The following is a 20340-nucleotide window of genomic DNA, read 5'->3' on the forward strand; positions in this document are numbered from 1 at the left end:
GATGTTCAGCATCTGTTAACTGGAGAGAAGGAAGACTTACACTCCTCAGGCAAGGTGACCAAACTCTTTTAGCCAAGACGCTGTTTGTTCAGTACATCAAGACACATTCAGTGCCATTCTTGTGCAGCTGTTTACAGGCAATATGAAGCACGCTAAAATTCCTTAAGACATACAGTGCTCTAGACAAGCATAATTAACTAAGCAGATACAACTCAGGATCATTTTCAGGACACATGTTGTTCTGCTAATAAATGTTTGCTCTCATCCATATATTACCGTGCTTTGAAAAAATTCAGAAAGACTTGAGGTCACAGTAAGGAAGAAGCACCACTGCTTGGTCTCCTTTCGTTTGAACAGAGTCCAAGAAATCCTGAGTAGCTGCTGTGCAGAACACACTGTACGCACAGGGCTGCCACACCAGACAGTGCTGCCAGCGGAAGGACAGCCCTACAGATACAGGAAGGTGGTATGGCCAGTGCAACCGAGAAAGCAAAGACGACAACTTGGGTACATCGATTTGTTTCCTTCAATTTGAAAACAACCCAAGGTTTGAACAAGTTCAAAATTCTGGCCCACGGTGATGCCTTAGTGAACTAAGAACAGTACAAACGGCACTGCCAACTATCCACACAGCCACATAATGACTTCGCAAGCTGACCACTGAAAATCACACAAGTACTAATGTTACCAAGAATCATTTCTATTAAACTCCCAAGTAGATAATGCTTCATATAAATCAGATTTGTCAGGCTCTGGGAGCCTGTGTTTCTAAAGAGACTCGGGCATCTTCACTCTCAGTGCCAGGCAAGTGTCTCATCTCAAAATTTATTTCGCATGTTCTCCATCAGGGGAAAACATTGTATTATTTGCTTATGGCACATTTAAGCAATTATTTTAACTTTCAGCTCCCTATACAAATTAAGATATTTTTGGTCAATGAATACAAATATCTATCAGTGATGAAATATTAATTATGAGATGGGAGGAGACTCTCAGTAAGAAGGTATCTGTCACTCACGGGCAACTATTCTGTCAAGATCTGCACAATTAAATAAAGCCTACCAGCCTGGATGGCTAGAAAAAACAATTATCAAAACTGTCCACTGAAAGTGATACTAGTAGATCAAATTTCTGAACTTAGCTTGTTGAGTCATGGTCAAATACATGTGCTAAATTAGTCACTTCCTGCCTATAGGGGATACACGTAAGCAAACTGTTAGAGTCCTAAATATGTGACAGCAGATGAAGGAGAAATCCTTGGCTGAGGATCTCTGGACCTGAGCTGACCAGAGGACCCGGTCATAACATTTGGCTCAAAGGGACAATTGGGTCCAAGGAAACTTGAAATGACTGCTTTAAAGACCACTCGACCAGTGCTCACATTTTTCCCACTGGAATTGTTGGGGAATGTTGGTCACTGTGGAATTATATGAGCTATTTTCTCCCTCTCGATACACACAGATAACTAGGCAGGTTGTCAGAAGTCTGTAGCAATAGCTTTTGGAGACACTGCAACTTAAGCAGAAAGGAATGCAGAAAATTAATGTTGAAGTGGAACGTGGGCAGAATTATATCCGTAGAAGTTGTACACAGCCTCATTTTAGTGTTCGTTTATGGCGTGATGCACCGGCTTACACCGATATCCTCTGAGGTGTACAGTACTATTTAATAACACCAGCCATAAAGTGACTAATCATGTTTCTAGCATGGATAAGAGCTGAACGGTCTTGGGTCTAACCTTAGTGACACCCTTTAAGACCTTGTGATTAAGTGCTTTTGGGTGCAGCACAAGCAAAGGCTCTGTTCAATGGCAATTAAGATTGCGACTGTATCTCCTCTGTCTGATAAAGTGTCTAGGAAGCAACAACTGAAGAAAAGGGTGCATTCTTATCCACATTCAGATTGTCAGCAACGTGTTCCAAGTTTTACTAGGTCTATTATTTCCACCTCCACTATGTAAATAAAACCAATGACTACTCAAACTTCAGCAAACTTCCACTCTAAAAATTAACAGTGATCTTGTGCTTTATAACAAGTTTTACTGACAGGGTAGCAAATCTGTCTCTCACGTTGCCTGGGCATTTAAATGAAGGCACACACTGCTTTAGGGTAGCTACTGGAGAGGGAAATAAACTCACTCTGGCTTTCTATAACTTGAACTGGACAACACTTCTGAAAGGAGAAGAAAGTGAACTACTGAAATGGCTCTTGCACAAAGTTAGAGATTGCAGCTTACTGTGATAAATCCTCTAGTATTCTATCCTCATGTAAGGTATTGGAATAGCAGCGTGAAGAACCTTTCAGCATTAGTTGTAACAACATATTATTTGCTGGAGATAACATCCAAGAAGCCTGTTAACTATTCCCATTGCTCCTGAAATGTTCCCGTAGTTTCAGAAAAATAGATATAGATCATAAGTAAATGCAAGGGCAGCATGTATCTCCTCACATTGATCAGCAGATCTGCAATCTGCTTTTCTTCCCCTTCTACTTCCAATATGGAGCTGGCATCCCAGTCTTCAAGTATACCTATAAATGCGTTTGCAAATGTGATAGCAGTCCCTTTTACAGGTAACAACACATGATATCCAAAAGGAAAAGCAGGATTGCTTTAGGGTTCACTCTAGAGAGCGAGCTCTCAAACTGAGCTTTCACAAATCGATAGTCTCTGTTAGATACAGAGGGAAAAGTGCATACTGGCCAGAGGAATTCACAGCAAAATGTGAAAGAAATGGGTGATTTGTCCATCATATGAATATTGGTGAGCTGCTTCACTGAAAAAAACCCCAAACCAACAAAACTGCAACCACTCTGAGGTAAGCACAATATTTTAAAGCATCTTTTATCATATGACTCACAAACAATAACATCATACCAAGAAGTAGATCAACTGCATTTTTTTAAGCTCTTTGCGGAACAATGTCTTCGCCAGTGGATAACACAGCTATTCATCTGTTAGCTACAAAACAGAGGTAATCAGCAGCTGGTTTCTACCCCTCACACAGCACCACAGTTAATTTCAGTCGAAATGACTGAAGCCAGCAGAGTCATGTTCTGGATCTGTCTGGGCCTTGCCATGTTCAAAACTTACATTCTAGGTTTCTTATAAATCAACCTGACCTCTGTTGCCTCATGTAAAATGATTATGGAAGTATTGAAAGGCTTTTCTCTAAGAGTTTTCTAAGATGCAATTAATAGCTATAATAAAATACAAAAATGGTATGCTGAACGAATGAGTAGAAGAGATGAGATTGGAATCTTTCAGTTTCCCACCACTGGTTAAGGCAAGTTTCCCTGGATTATAGAGCATTTCAAAAGTGTGTCGTTCTATCAGAAACAAATCAGAGGCTTTATAGCCATAAACCAGCTCTAAACTAATTAAAATGAAGATCTAAACATAAAAACATTGTTAGAATTAGTTAGTTTTTGCAGATAAGAGCCACAGTTACTACCTTCTGAAAGAAGCACTTTATTCCATAGTCAATATCATATGCCTAAATAGCCTGCGTATTCCACACTTTTCAACAGTAGCAAACACTTTAAAATTCATGTTAAAGCTTTTCTTAATTTTTTTTTAAGCTCTCATGGTATCAGAGTCTCCTGGGATCATGCTCTTCATGGATGGTATGTTGACTAGATAGCTTGATTTGGTTTTGCAGTTGGCATTGTCAAGCAGACATGGAGAAATAGTTTCTCCTCTAAGAATGTGGGAAATTCTGGGAATCAAAACAGAGCCTAGTACAATTTATGACAGGTATCAGGGAGTACTTAATTTAAATCTTCTAGAGTAGCTTTTCCATAGGCATCATCACTGGAACAACTACCAAACTGCTATGCATTGTGGATTTCCTGCCATTTACACAATTCTTATGTGTCAGCAGAAAGCAGATGACATCAGCTACAGTTGCTTTATGACACTACTGTAGATGAATTTCTGACAGCTCCTTCAGGTCACTTTTTTGCTTCTGACTAGATTTATGATATTCTTAATAAAACCATGGAAACACGTAGGATGCATTCTACAGAAAATCACAACTAAAAAGATAGATCAGTCAGAAAAATATAACAAAACAAGCCAATCATAACCAAAGAGTAGCATCTTAACAGTTCTGAAGGAGATTAATAACCTTTACAAGTTCTAATGACATCATACTTGGCTGGAGTAAACTCATTTAGTCACTAAAGGGCACCTGATTTTGCATCATCACGAAACACTCTCTCCTCCATTTTGAGAGTTTGGCTTGGAAGTAAAATTAGTGTGTCTCTTTGGTCTTTAAAGCAGATTAATAGCTGCTTTGAGAAGAATGTACCACCTAATTAAAAATTACAAAATAAATCAGGCATGTGAAAAAAAAGTCACCTCTCCTTATGTTTCATTCAAATCCAGTTAAACATTTTCCATGAATTTTCACATTAAATTATTTGCTTCACAAGACTTATTTTGTATTCTTCTTCAACTGAGTAGAGAGGACATTCACACTGGCAAAATCTTTATTTTTCTTTAGGAAAATGTATTACTTGATACTCTGCATTTTAAAACTATATGCTACAAAGCCAACAACAATAAAATGATCCACAACAATATTTGAATACTAATGAAAAAACTGCAATTTTTAAACTTTTCTATGTTTAATTGAATCAGCTATTTCAGCGTATTGTGGGAATACGTTTACCAGAATCAGTAGAGACCAAATGTTAATTATGAAGGCCAAGCACAAATGAATAATCTTATGTATAGACCCTGACACATTAGAACTGCAAAGCACTCTGCAGATCTTATTTTATGAAAATGTACTAAGAGCGCAAATGTATAGGCCCTTAGGAAGCAATTATCCCTAAAAGATTTAGCTATAATTCAATCGGAAATATTATAAGAGATTTTTTAAAATGGTTTCAGAAGAGGAGGATTATTTTACTTTAACTATGGAAATAGGGGCCCACATGCTTCTCTGAATGACCTCTGTGCAGTTGTGGGCATTGCCTGGAGGGAAGATTTGAAATTGGCCTTTTCCGTCAATTAATACTATCTCCTATGACCAATAACAACGTTATAAAAATTAGGAGTACCAGCTTGGTATTGTGGGACTGAATGGCCCACATCACTATACAGAACGTCCCATGCAATAAATACATTAAATATGGAAATTTTAAGTCATGTACTACTAGTATATATGACAGAGATAAGCTAAGAAGACGCGGCTTACCAAAGACGTGCAGATGTTATATCGCACAATAAGATGGAATGGCACAGCACAGGACTAGACAGCATGCCTTATGCCCCCTGTTTTATTTGTCACATGATCGTCAAGTGTGACACGGGATCTAAAAGTGTGTAAAACCAAAAGTATGCAAGAGTGCTTATATCATCTTTGTGATTCCCAGATCCTGGATCTGGCCAGTTTCCTGCCACCACACCTCTCCCACCATTACAATCTGTCTCTGCTGCTCTGCCTCACTCAGGTGTCTACTGGCTGCTACTGCCTCAAAGAAGGGTGGCAGCAGCCCTGTGAGCTAATATAAGTAAAATTAAAGCTGAAAGCTTGCAACTTATTTTACCTACTAGACCGTCATACCGTCAATGGAATGAAATAGGTTTCTTGTGGATTGGTTTTACACTTTTTTACTTCTGAGCAACTCACTACTGTGAGATGATTTTAAAAAGTAAGAAAGAAAAAACAAAATAACCTGTTGGTTTCTGTTGTTAACTGTAGTTCAGGACCCCATAGAGGCAATGACCTAATCTTTTATCACAAACTTTTATGCCATCCTTAATCTAGCTCATCCTGATTACTGTATTTTTATCCATTTAAGATTGCAAGTATCCTTGCACCACATCTGATGCTGACACTTCCATTACTCCCTGATGAAAATCTAGAGAGGATCAAATTCCTCCTCTGCCACCTATCACAAAATACATCTTTTGCCAAACTGAATCAGACAACTTTAATTAAGCTTAAAAGAGCAGGGAAAATTAAACATTTGAAAAACCCCACAACCTTTCTTAACAGAAACTGTCCTGGATAGACACAGAAGGAATACCTGGACTCTTGCTGGACAGGTGCTTACAGCTGAACTAATAGCACATCGCACAGTTCCCAGTTTGCACATGGAGGTGGTTAAAGCAAATGCAGTTCTATGGATCACGGTGAAAATAAAAATAGTTGTGTTGGTATTTAACTCTGCACCACAGAGACAGATAGCCAGTTGCGTTTCTACGAAAAAAGCAAGATGACCAGAGGGTGATCTGCAGCGGAGAGGAGACAGGAGGGGATTCTTGGGTCTGTACATGCGCTCCATGTGCAGCACTCACGGTAGCTACCGAGTGCATGCGAGGCAGGAGGGGGCAGCTAAGAACAAGAGCGTTTCACAGGGCAGGGGTGTGCTGAGACCCACAGCGCACTACTTGTCAGCGGGCTCTGGCTGGATATTTTGGCACCAGTCAACCCCATTTCTAAAGGAGTCACTGGCACGACTTTCATCCCTAGCAGCCAGCCCATATTCTCTAGGCTGTAGCTTCACTAAAAAGGAGTGATAAACTTTTCATTTGCATGGGTGCTTAGGTCAGGATGAGCGTTCACATGCTGTATATGAAAGCTAACTACTATTGCCAATATTTCATATGGACATTTTAAAGTTTTCAAGGTCGAGAATTCAACAGAACCCATCGGCCTTTTAAAAAGTATTCTGTTGGACCTGTCCTCACTGTAAGCAACATTTATATGAACTGAGACAAACTCTACAGAGGTACAATATTAAAAAAGTTCAACTTTACCAAAAATTGAAAAGCACTCCTTTTTTCCTCCCCAGACTCTCATCTCTAAAAGACTACGACCAATTAACCTCTAACTTTGAAAAAATCAAAAAATGCCTGTGACAGCCAGAAATTAAATTCTTTAAAGATTAGGTGCTGGGAGAGCAATATCAGGCTTAGGATGAAATCCTACTAACACTCTGAACTATTAAGTCACTTCTTGCTCTGAAAATATAATTATTCTGTAAGCATTATGTCAGGCAATATTAAATCTAAAATGTGTAGTTTCAATAAAACATTGCTGTTTTCAAAAGGAAAGACTCTGTGCATAATATTTTCAATGGCACAGAATAAACAAGTCAGCACGCAATTAATGAAAAACAATACTACGTTCGATAAGTAGCACGAGCAGCAAGCACTAACTTTTCGTGATACGAGACTCAAAACGATACTATTATTGTGGCCAGAAACAGCCCTGAATGTTTACAATCTCTATTTCTAGTCAGCTGAGGATGGATTGCTTTCAGTATTGCACACCTGATTTTGTAATATTTACCATAGATTCTGATGGCAATTATAAACCCACGGAACATACAGCATTTGTGTGGCATGCAGCCTCTCACTGTTTATTCATTACACTTTTTTTTTTTAACTGAGAAATGTCAAACTACGCAAGGGTTTACCTTAATTCCTATACTTTGCATCGGTCAAGTTGTTGCATGAATAATGATGTTTCCCAAATATAAAAAAAAAAAAAAAATCAAAAGGAGGCAGAGGAAAATCTGCCTATAAATGAGATACGCTTGGATCTTACTGCCTAAATCAAACACAATTTTAAAATGACAACACAGTATCAACAAAGTAACTTCTGTATTTATATTGTCTCTCCGCTACCCATAAAAGAGATTTTTAAGAATATAGTGGTTGAAATAGGTGCAGATGGTGTTTGCACATCTTACCTGGCATAGTCTCTCATTCTGGCTAGCAGTGAGATTGCTGGTTATGTAGCTATCAATTCCACTGACGTTACAATTTCCCTTTCTCAAAGCAGCAATAACCTGTCACTTTACACTGTCCTTTCTCTGACCCTCTCCCGCCTGTCTGCTCATTTTTATTCTTATTGACAGGACTTATTATTCCTCCTCCCAATTCCAACTAGCTACCCTTTTGCAAATAGTAGTATCAACTATGTGGTCACTAGTAGTATAGGTCAACAATGTTATTAATATAGCACACACTGCTGGGAGCAGATCAAACAGCCATGCTTTAAAATATTAGTTTTGCAAAGGAACCGCGAGTCAAATAGTTGCAGTTTTCTTCACGTTATAAAATGCAATATTGCAAGGACGGACCCCAGGAATTTAACATTAATTACCAGACCAATAATTTGGAGGATATGTTATTTCTTTTCTTGTTGTTTTCATACACAAAATAAAATAAAACCATAACAGAAGGGTGCTGTATCTGTGTTTAAAGAAGGGGTTGTTGGCAAACACCATAGCTCACTTCTGCCGAAATGTACACAACTGATATATGCAGCCCAGAAAGCTGGCACCAGGGGCTTACAACCTTAATTTGCCTGCAAGAAGAAATGGAGATTTACCTTCAGAGCACGTTCTTGATTGTTTTCAGCAGTCAGATGTCTCGTGTTGTTTGCTGAAGTCTGGTTCTGCTCTTTCAGATGATGAAGCTCCTGCTCCAGCCGTTTGCACTGCAACGAGGAAAGAATCCCATTAAGTAGAGGAGTGTGGGCATATTTTTTTCAACAAGCCAAACGAATTAACGTAAATAACCCCATCACCATTTCTGCAGTAGAGAAAGCATCAGACAAAAGCAAGTTACAATCCCAGATCAGTACTAGAGCTACATTTTCTAAATGTGCATCATTATTCAGTTTCTTCCTGGTCCAATTGTATGCCAAAAAAAGCTAAGTTTAGTATCAGATAAAGACATTTTTCACAATGTTTTAGAAAGTTTTAAAAATTATAAAGATGTCAGGTTGAAATTCTGCTCCTAGTTATGCCAATATAATGATGGATTTTCGTTTTTATATATGAAGTAAGTGGATATAAAGGAAGCAATATGTGCTTTTAGAAAAGCAAGCAAATTAAAGACCCTCCTTCCAAATCTAGGACCCAGCCTTTTATCAGAAAATATACATGTAATTTTTATACTTGTCTTTTTCACACTAAGAGATTACTCTAAATCTCAAACACACACCACATCTTGAAAGAAAAGAAGCTTTAAGATTGTTTTGTTTAAATATTTAACTTAATGACAAAGAATGAAAAAATTAACGTTTGCTATTGGGTGCATACACACGTATACTTACTGCTGTCAGCCAAACATTTTAAAGATTAAAGATGTGCAAATTGTGAGCTAAATTATATTTCATTGTTTTTTTTATGGTAACCATAAGAGGTCTTGCCAGTTACCTTAGTTTGAAAAAGTAATTAGTTGTCAGCAGACAGTTCATTGTCTTATAAAAAACAACCAAGAAACTGATTTGAAAAAAAAAAAAAAAAAAAAAAAAAAAAAAAAAAAAAAGGCAAAACAAACCAACAAACCAGACAAAGTACCGGGAAGATGTAGGAGAACAAATGTCAAAAGGAGGGAAAAGCACAATTTAACAGGAACATTTTAAAACAGTATATTACAAGCAAGTAGTTTTGTTATCACCACCAAACCCCAAAGCTGATACTCTGTTGGAACAAAAGACAATTAATTCATTAACAGTATTTTAAGAAATACTTTCTGAAAACACTAGTAAGAAAGGAATATAATGCCCATGTAAGCACTGCTGTTTCAAATGAAAGACCTGGAAACATCAGTCTCTTGTGCTATCTTAGTGACTGTAGAAGACACAAAATCGAGCTTCCCATCAAGTGTATACAACCTTTTCCTGAGCAATTCAGTACATGGGACAATGAAGCTTGCTAAAAAAAAAACTCTAAAAAAGGAAAAACTGTGAAACAGAGAGCTGCAGGACTGCAAAAATTATAACTGAGGTCTAAGTAAAATAAGGAGTACTGAAGGATCTCGAGACAGAAATTTTAAAAGACATACCAGTACATACATTTCTTAAACACAAAGTAAGCCCCTAACAATGTACTGCACACTAGGTCTCCAGCATAGTATATATAACGGAATGATTCAATCGTATATTTGAATAAGTTTTAAATAATTGTAGGTGCCCAAGAGTACTTTTAAAAAATTCAATTCACATATCTGTTGTACTTGATTACTTCTGTTAAAAATCAGGGCTTATTTCTTATAGGATTACTTATTTTAAAGGCAGCAAATCTCTCTGGCCTAGAGCGTTCTGTCAGCGTCTGTTGTGAAGTTCCTTAATGCACAGTTTCATTTTTATTGCAAGAAAAAGAGAAAAAGACACTTTCCCATAAAATAGGGAAATACAGGAAAAATGTTAAGATACATTTGATTTCAAATATTTTTACAGACTTAAGATATTTAATGTCTATCTCACACACACACAACAAAAATCACAGATCACAGAATCATAGCTGTAATTCTTTTTCCATGTCCAGCATGAAAATTATGTGTCTGCAGACATGAAGGCGCTAATAAAACTATTGAAGAACTAAACCCAGATTATGCAGTTTTTTTCTCTAGCAGATTTTTTTTTCTCTAGCAAAAATGATCTAAACACCATTTCAGAAAATAAAATCAATCTACTATTACAGGCATTATCACGACACTTCACACGTTGCATGTAATATCAGCAGGCCTCTCACTTTTCTGCTTTGCCAACGCTCTTCAAAACAGTGCTTGGGAATTCCCAATTTGACAACAGCACAGATTTCTTACAGTAAAGATTATTAAAAAGGCCAAAATCTCAATCTACCTTTAAAACATGAATTTATATTTATGCTTGTGGATGCCCCACCCCTGGAACTGTTCAAGGCCAGGCTGGATGGGGCTTTGAGCAGCCTCGTCTAGTGGGAGGTGTCCCTGCCCATAGCAGGGGGGTTGGAACTAGGTGATCTTTATGGTCCCTTCCAACCCGAACCGTTCTATGATTCTATTCTCTTGACTCCAAACGAGAAGTGAAAATACGCTAAGAGCAAAACCTAGCTATGGGACCATATGGAAAGAGATCTTGATGTACAGAGCAGGTCATACAACTAAGGGTATGGGTGCAATCTTATTCTGCTCTCCACTTCACTCCTGTGAAGACAGGACAGGGAAACAAACAGCAGCAGTGCAACTCCAGTATCATGCAGCATACAGAGTATGTACCACAATGACGCAACACAAGTAACATAAGGTGGATGGCCCTCCCTATGAAGTCATCTTTGACATGATTACATTTACATCAACCTTGGCAGCATTTACTATCTCATATTTAATTTAATTTCCACTAATAATGCTGATTCTGAAAAAACTGGACATATTAAATCAGCATACTGCTTGAATCCATTTTGAGGGTATCATTGAAAGAAATTTGACCATTATACATAAGCGTCTTGATATGTTGGAAATAATGTATTAACAGAAGATGCTCTGAATTATCAATCAAAATGTATTTATTCCTAGCTGTCTAGGAAGTCAAACCTTTAATTATCCTGTTTGTCAAAGTATTATAATAATACTCGTAAATGGCAACATCGTGTATGCCTTACTAAAATTTCATAGTCTACAACAATTTGATATCTGAACTACTTTTAAAATATTAAAATAGCATTCTAAAAGCAAGCGCTCTTTTTCACAAGAACAAGAGCACAAGAAATTTCTGTGTAATCTTGCCATAAAGAAGAGTTTTAAAAATAGAATTTAAAACAATGCAGCCCTTCTATCCATTTGAGCCAACATTTTTTGAATTCTGTGTCATTGGTTGTTAGCAAGGTCCAGTAAAAATAGATGTTCTTTAAAAGAACATGTGTTTTTATTGGTTCACTCTCGGGCTTTAAAATGCCAACAGCTGCAAGCAAGAAACTGGATTTCCTTCTAAAAACATATATAAAAATACTTTTTGGAGCAGAGTGAAGAGAAAGTATCGTCTAATTCAGTACTGGCAAAAAGGAAATGTTGGATGTATCCTTTTAAGAAAGCTGAAAGCTAAAGGAAGTGTTTCATTTTAAGTATTATAAATAAGAATGTGTAAATCCTGTTATCCCAAACTTGTGAAAATTCATACTTGGGAAACATTCAAACAGAACCCTCCTAAAGTCAGAGACAAAATATTTTGTGCAACACAGGTTGCCTAAACATCTGATCTGAGGTATAATTGTGCACTGAAATGGAAGTTCCCATGAATGTAACACTTTGTGACAGGCTGTTAATTGAGCAAACTGCTTTTTTACCTCTGATCCTTTGAGTGTATCAAGGAATATGAGCAGTGTAGATGGAGGTCAAAGAGAATATGCCTTGATCAGAAAGCTGAAGACTTTGCTAAGTAAAGTATATTAAAGTCTCACAAATGGTAACATCTCATTTTATAAAGGTTTCACACAAACAATGCACCAAGAACTAGCTTCATCGCGTGGTCTACTGTGTTCATGCAGAGTTCTGCAACCAGAGAGGCAATACTGAAGACAAAAAAAGAATAAAAAAAAAGCAAAAAAAGCAAAAAAACACCAACCAGAAAAAGGTTTCCTCTCTTCTTTCAAACCCTCAGGTTTGTTCTCCTCTCTGAATACATTTCCCTCAAAAAGTCTCCTCCCTTAGCTAGCCTCATTCAGGTGATAACGCACTTGTGAGACAGTGAATTTCTTTAAGCCTGCTCCAAGTGTTCCTTGAGCAACCATCAGTGCCCAACTGTACAGTTTTCACTGCAAGATCATCCATTCCCAGCAACTGGCACTCAATCTTCTTTTAACCATATTTCCACTGTGCAACCCGGCTGTGCTCTTCTAAATGCACCCAGTCTTTCCAAACAAATACCCCTGCAGAGGATATATCACAAGCAGCTAAGACACAAAACGAAAAGCAAAGCAGGTAACATACCAAAAAGATAAGAAGAGATTTTGGCAGGAAAGAAAGGACGGACAGCAAGTACACCTGTTCTCTCCTCCCATCTTCTAATTTAAACGATTAGACTACTAGTGAGCCTTAACGAGCATCAGCTAACATGATACAACAGAATGAGGGTGGTTGTGAGAGACACCGGTTCAACCCGCAGAGGGTGCTGACCCCTTTCAGTGATTACGCTGGTGGGAGGGTTGAGAACGCCACCGAGAAAATCCAGACAAACTGCAAAAAAGGAGCGCCTGCTAAAAGGGGTCAGTAATGGAGAGGTCAAGAAGTGAACCAGGACAATATCACTGAGTCCTTGAGGCTAGACCACAAAGAGACTGTTAAAAGATGGTCCTAGTTCCAGGTACACAAAAGGAATAAAGATAGTTTAGAACGAATTGAGTATTTCAGGAGATAGAAAAATCAATGCAGATAACCACTTAATAGTGTTTGGCCTTTACTAGAAAATGAGGTTGCATTAACATATCAAACATAACTTTAGCACTTGTATAAACAAATCATCTTTAACATGCTGTCAGCTTTTCAGCATTTTCTTCTTCAGCTTGTACCTATAACATGCTAACACGGTGTTAGGGTGCCTGCCATGTCTACACAGACTGATGAGTTCTTTTTGATCATTACTTAACATGATTCTTCAGTGAGCTGTTCTGCAAGTAAAAGGTACAGACACCGCACAAGACATCTGTACAAGAAAAATCTGCAAGCCATTGGAGAAATAACACTAGCAGGGACAAAGACGGAATACAGCAAAGCGTTAACATTGAGCAGAGCAACCCCCTGCCCCCAACCATTTGGTCCCGCTGCAGTTTGTTTATACGAAGACACCACCTATTCCCTGAGGCCTCATGCAGAAGCATATTTAACTCTGCGCTACTCAGGTCAATCAGACTGTTCACGTGCTTTCAAACAGACACAAATGTTTTGCTACACCAGGGTCCTTGGCTCTCATCTCACTGAGCTAGATAGTGACGTCAGGTGTGTTACTCATTTTGTACTTCAGCACAGATTTGACCCAGCGAAAGGGTACTGTGACACTCCTTGGCTGAGGAAGCAACAGTTAAAGCTGAATACAACAGAAAACCGTAACACTTCCTTACTACAAATGCAGTCTTGGTGGCGTTTTAATCCTGTTACATCTATATTTGCTTTTAATATTACTACATAATATACAATGTTTTCCATCATCTTTCATTAAGAGGAACCCAAACCAACCTCTCCTGAATTTATGGTAATATGCTGGGGCGGGGCAGAAAGAGCCAACACATTATGCCATTTATATGCTGGGAAAAAAACGGAATTGATTTGCCTCTGTTAATACAGATATGAGGGTCAAAGTCTAATGAAACAAATGTACTAGCTAGGACTAAGATGAGGCCAAATTCAGCACAAAGTTCTTTCCTGAATTCTGAATTACATTTGATTGTCTCATTCAATTAGTACATACAGAAGATAGTATTTTATGAAAATGTGTTTGTTCATCTCGAGTCCTTGTCAAAACCTGCAATGGTTATAATCTTATGAATCAGCACTGGCATAAACACATAAACACAAGACTCCACTGATGAGACAGCTGAAAAAAGGGACAGTATGTAGATGGAGGTACCACAACGTGCTCGCCCTGTTCTTCAACCCTTCCCGAAGCCTGGACTATTGGCAGAGCAGGGTCAGTGTGGTGAAGTAGGTGCATCTTTGGTCTGATCTCATCGCACCTGGTCAGTCTTATGTGGTCTTCGGAGTTTAATAATAGATCTTGTATATAACCACAGCCTCCCACAAATAGCTTCATTCCGCCATTAAATTTAAGGTAACATATTTTTATTCAAGTCAGACAAAAATCAAAAGTGAGAGCATGGCCACTTACCATGGGTTAGCCAGTACGTAATTACTTGATTGCATATCAGGGCATTCACTTTAAACAGTGAGTACTCTATCATGTTCTGTGGACTTTTATTCACGAAGACCTTGCTGAACTGGGATCTCAATTACTGAAGTAGTGAGAAATAAAAATAACCCAGTTCCTACTGAATAAGCTGGGCAAATGATTTATGTCCTCCAAATTATGGGAAGGGAAGTAGGAGTCCATCTGAATGGCAGATGAATTATTTTCCAACATGCATTTTTTCTTTTACGCATTTTAAACAAAATGCTCATCAGCAAAGTAAATGACACACTGTATCTTGATGGAAAATGCACAAATACCATTGAAAGATGAGCTTGTGGGATACCAGGATCCTACTACTACACAGCATAATACTTTTGTAAGTGATAAATTGCAGATACGTTTTGAAATTAGTTAACACATATTCACTGCAATGAACAACTGAAGTACAAATAATTATTCTAGACACAAAACAAGATGAAAAAACATGGCTAATTTTTCACCTGTTATATTTTTTAAGTCACCACCTATGGAAATGTAAATACAATAAACAACCATTGTAAGCAAACAAAACCAATTCAACTGATTCTTCTCTTGGTTTATTATTTTGTTCGCCCTTTCTCACTTCGTTTATAATGACCTGCACTTCAGAATAGCTCCCAGGTCAAAGATGCCGAACGGAATGCAAGTGTTCTCAGTTTGACAGCCCTTCTCTCCCCCTCCCCTCAATATTTTTTTTTTTTTTAAACAGTCTGCCCCTTGTCCCAAATTCATCATGATTTCTGGAGAGGCAAACATCTTGCGCCACTTGGATGCTGCACAACTCTTTCCTTTGCAGACAAAAATAATACCAAAGTCATCCAGTCAAAACACAAACCAACCTTTGGTGTCACTGTGAATTATGTACTTTGAACTGCAGATGTTTGGAAGCACTTATATTTATATAAATAGATTTTATCCTTTTTCTTCTAAAATAATAATTTTAAAAGAAATAAAGAAATGAATGAGTTTCTACATAATAATCACTAAAAGCATTTTTCCATTAAATTATAATTTTGAATTAAGGCTTTCTAACGTCTGAAAGAAAAGATTTTCTTCAAAGTTCTGGCAAACCATCAACAAATGTGTTTAAATGATTATTTATACAATGCCCAGCAGCTTAGAACTACTGGGATTTCAAGAAAAAGAAGTGCTTTTGTAGAGCTTAGGCCTCAGAAACATATGCATCTTTAAAAATTTATATTCTATTAGTAAGAGAAACACTTAAATGTAAACAACATTTTTTATTTTATTTTTTGCAGCAGGGCAATGGTGTCTTGCTTCATCAGAAGCCACAAAACGAAATGCATCAAAATACAAATTAAACATTTTTGTCTTCCTTGTCACTATGAGCCAGCTGGAACCTGCAGTATTAAGGCAGATAATATGCTGTATACATGACTTGGTTTCTCCCTACCTTTCCCTTCCCTTTCTATTTCTGAACACTCGAAAATGCAGGAAAACAAGCTTTCATTTATTTTCGCTTGAAGAGTTAAAGGAACTGTAGGTGCACAGAAAGACATTCAGAAAATTCAGACAAGAAAGTTTAACTGTTTCCACTCTTCGTGTTAACAATCCTTTCACTTGCAGCTATTCAACACTGGGTAGTATGACACCCACCCAACTCCGTTCTCTATATATTCCTACAATTCCTTCCAATGATGACATTTCAAAGACCAAGACAAGCTTGATCTACTTCTCAAAGAGCTGAGCACACACAGACTTTCCTAATCAATGACACTCATTATAAAAAATGTGCAAGGAGAAGAAAAAATGTGATGGTCTCCGGGTATATGTGATTCACAGGTCATTCAAGCAGGGTTCCCGTGCTGGCTGTGCCACTGGACTACCATGGCTCTGCTAACAGGGGATTGCTGACAGACCCCTGATTTGTGGGAGGAAACTTAACAGTAGGAGCTGCTGAAGCCACATAACTGGCTCTTCTTCACGGCTTCCCGTACCCATTGCATGTTACCAATCTTACGTCGCCTCTGATCCATTCTTTGTAGCCTTTTCTAATCAGAACAGAAACCCAGTAACTTGGAATCAAACATTTATTCACGAGCCTGTACTGAGTCTGACATTAAGCAAAAATGCATTCAACTAACCTAAGAGCGATTTTTTCCCTAACTGCCTGTCATATATAAATAGGTGGCTTCTGTTTTACATGGAAGTCACATTATTAATTCAATTTTTTAATTTCATGCCTGTACGTCTAATAAGTAATGTATAAACCAGGCATGTAAACTGAATGAGTAGTACGCAAGGTTAGTATGCTTATTCACACACCCACCCCTCTGCAGGTTTATAGAAACACTATAAACTGGCAGAGTACAATGAACAACATGTAGTTTGTCTATCACTTACAGTCAAAAGCAAAGGAAATTACCAATACTCCCAAATTCAGCAAATGGAAAATACTAATTAAAATTTTACCATGAGAGGGAAAGATCATTCAAGAGTAAAGATTCTGTTTTAAAAGCAATGACAAAAAAAAAAAGTAAATCTTTATTAGGTAAATTCTAAATCACTCAGTAAAGATCCATCAGTATAATACCTAGACTAGGATCAGTTTTACTTTCAATGCAGGGCAGCAATTCCAGCATACAGATTCAAGAGATGATTTCAGAGTAGAAACTTCTGCATAGAAAATAATTTGGAGTAACTAACCTCAACATCTTTAAAAACATTTAAAGAATAAAACTACATAACACCAAAGAGGTCTTGGAATAAATTTGCCATTAGAGCTGGTCATGTATTAGTATGCTACTTGCAAGAGAACCAGGACTGAAATACCCTACTGACTACCTGAAATAATTTCTACCGTGGTTGAATAGTAAGTAGTACAGCAAGGAATGTCCCAAAGAAGCCAGTCAGGGCAGTTGTTTAAAATGCTATTTTGATCTTCTTTTACTTACGATCTTAGTATCAATTTTCCAAGTCAATGCAACTCCTACATACTCATTGAAACGCTATTTTGCGAGGCAGCTTTTGCCATTCTATACTCCAGTGCTAACTACTGTGCGATTCGTTAGCACGCTGAGCTGTAATATTATGAAATGTGCTACTAGAAATGCAGATAACTTAATATACTTGTCTTCTGTTAGATACCTCAGTAACCAGCCACCTCTTCATCATATCAGCTCAAAAAACAACCACATTTTATTCCTGCAGATTTAGAGATTCTACACGTGTTCTTTCTAAATATGGAAATATAATCACAGAATGGTTGAGGTTGGAAGGGACCTCTAGAGGTCATCATTCCCAATCCTCCTACTCAAGCAGGACCACCTAGAGCCAGTTGCCCAGGACCATATATAGATGGATTTTTAATATCTTTAGTGAGGGACAGTATAAAAGGACTATAAAAGACTATCTATTCCTAATAAAAGGAAGGAACACACATTTCAGAAATCCATAAATTTTAATATTACTAGCTATTTTACTTTTTTGTTTTATTTCTCCTCCTTCATTGTTGAAAGGCGGAAACACAAGTCTTCCCTCTCCAAGTTCTTTAGTCTCTCCCTCCTTCAAATGCAGCGTCTTTCCTCCTTTCTTTTGCAAGGCAGAATGTAAAAATACTGTAATTCTCAATTCTCATTTTGGCCTGTGTGAGGTCCATTCTACCACACTGTATCATTTTTGTCTACATTTTTGCTTCGACTTGTTCCCATAAATATCCTCTTTATTATGCGATTCTTCTCAATAACCCTTCTTTAATTATACGCAGTGTTTAGTGATTTTATATATAACTCTTTATAAACATTGACTAATCACTTTTCCCAATATTTAAATGAAATTAGTAAATAGGACTTCCTTTTTTTATGGGATGAAAATTTAGCACAGAAAGTTTAAGAAGCTTAATCAGCTGACAAGATCATGTCAGAAATGGGATTACTACACCCAAAACCTTTGCTTTACTGACTTGACCAAATAACATGGAGTTATTGCTTCTCATGACCACGTGTTTTGCTGGCTCCTCAGAAGAGCAGTCAGTTCCATTACAACCAGATGGCCTGCAGCCAAGAGACAGCTTGTCAAACATCTGACCAATACACCATGACAGATAGCTGATAATTGTTTTTGTTTAAAGACTTTCCCCCACCCCCAGTTAATAATCTGCAGTGCTGGTACTCAAAAAATATATAGAGTAGAATGGAGGTAGTGTTGGCTGATACACCTGAGTTTTCAGCCATGTAAACTAGTGAAGGTGTATGAAAAGGAGATGTTTTAGAAAGAAACATTCACAGCCTGATCTTCCAACTAGATCTAGAAATTAGGAATGTGATTCTCAGATGTATGCAAGGCACTCAGCTGCTGACAGAGATATATTTTTAGAAAGTGTAGCCTTGTTTAATTGAACGTAACCAATATTAGCTGAGAGGAAAACAAAATTTGGTAAACAATCTGTCATTCTAATGAGCTGGTTTTCAAATAGTCTTCAATGGATTTTCTTAAAATCCATATGCAAACAAGACTATCGCCTAAACGTTAAATTGGCACTTAGTGCACAAAAGGGCAGGAATACTTCTTGTCCATTTTTAAATATGATCGCATTATTTGAGAAAACAGTATCATGCGTCACTGTATAGATGCCACAGTTTTTTAATCTCTTTATTCAGATACTGTAATCACGGGGTTGCAGGTGTTCCTCGTAGTACACACTGTCTGTTTGTCCTGATAAATACCGTACTCTCAATTGAGCCATCAATTGCTTAACTGGCAGTTCTTCAATTTTTTGTTGTGGTATGCTTTCTCCCAAAACTCCTTTAATGTGTAGTAAAAGGTACTTTAGACTAGAGATTATAACAAACTAAATCGGCTAACTAGGTAGGTGAAAGCACAAAGCTCTGCAGATATGTGAGGGATGAGAAATACTTTTTGAATAAATGACCTGAATCAGTAGTATTTGCTCTTTCTTCCTGGAATCAACATGTTTTTTAGGAAACTTTGATCACAACTCTCTGAAAGCAATATTAATATCAGTGTTTTAAAAGTCTCAGAATAAGTGTGAAAATGGAGTAACTAATTATAAATCTTCAAATATTACTGTGAAATCAGTTTTTTTTTCTCACCAGTACAGAGATCTAGGTAACAGTAAATGTATAAAATTTATATTTCAGACATATTTTCAAATTTGCTCAAATGTACCAAAAAGCAGTATAAAAATATTTTTTAAAAAAATCAAGAAATTAATCAGATTTGCACAAGCTTAAAATGAATCATACACATAAGACAAAGATACCCCACAAAGACATGTTTAAGAAAGTAAACAAAAGCTCTGCAAAACTAAAACAAAACAACACATTTAGAAATTATGTATTGCTCAGCTTCAGTAACACTGAGAAACGTCTGCATGATTACAGTGCATGAATAAGACTTTTCAAATATTAAGTAGTGGTTGAATCTGAAGATTTTTACTTCTGTAACAAAATTTAGTTTTAGCTTCACTGAAGTGTTTTACAGGGATTGATGTGACTAGCTACCCAAATAGATGCACGCATCTCAAGAGGAATGACCGTGCGGTTTGAATTAACAGCCACCTAGAAGCTTTCTGATATGTCACTGAAATGCAGAAATCCTTAAAGCTAAAATCAGCTGCCTTTGACACATGCAATTACCAACATTGCTCTCATCCACCTCAAAGCTTCCTGACAATTCCATCCCTCATGTG

The 20340-nt window shown here is 37.3% G+C and overlaps 1 protein-coding gene across 2 annotated transcripts in view; it reads right to left on the minus strand.

Moving 5' to 3' along the window:
* The window catches only part of MIPOL1 (mirror-image polydactyly 1), a 190974-nt gene that overhangs the window by 92445 nt on the left and 78189 nt on the right, over nt 1–20340 (minus strand). For both annotated transcript variants that reach the window (XM_063332191.1, XM_063332192.1), the window contains one exon: nt 8355–8462. In XM_063332191.1, the coding sequence (XP_063188261.1) occupies nt 8355–8462 (108 nt within the window). The remainder of the gene's footprint in view (nt 1–8354; nt 8463–20340) is intronic.

This window comes from Chroicocephalus ridibundus, chromosome 4 (genome assembly GCF_963924245.1).
Source record: "Chroicocephalus ridibundus chromosome 4, bChrRid1.1, whole genome shotgun sequence".
Classification (NCBI taxonomy): Eukaryota; Metazoa; Chordata; class Aves; order Charadriiformes; family Laridae; genus Chroicocephalus; species Chroicocephalus ridibundus.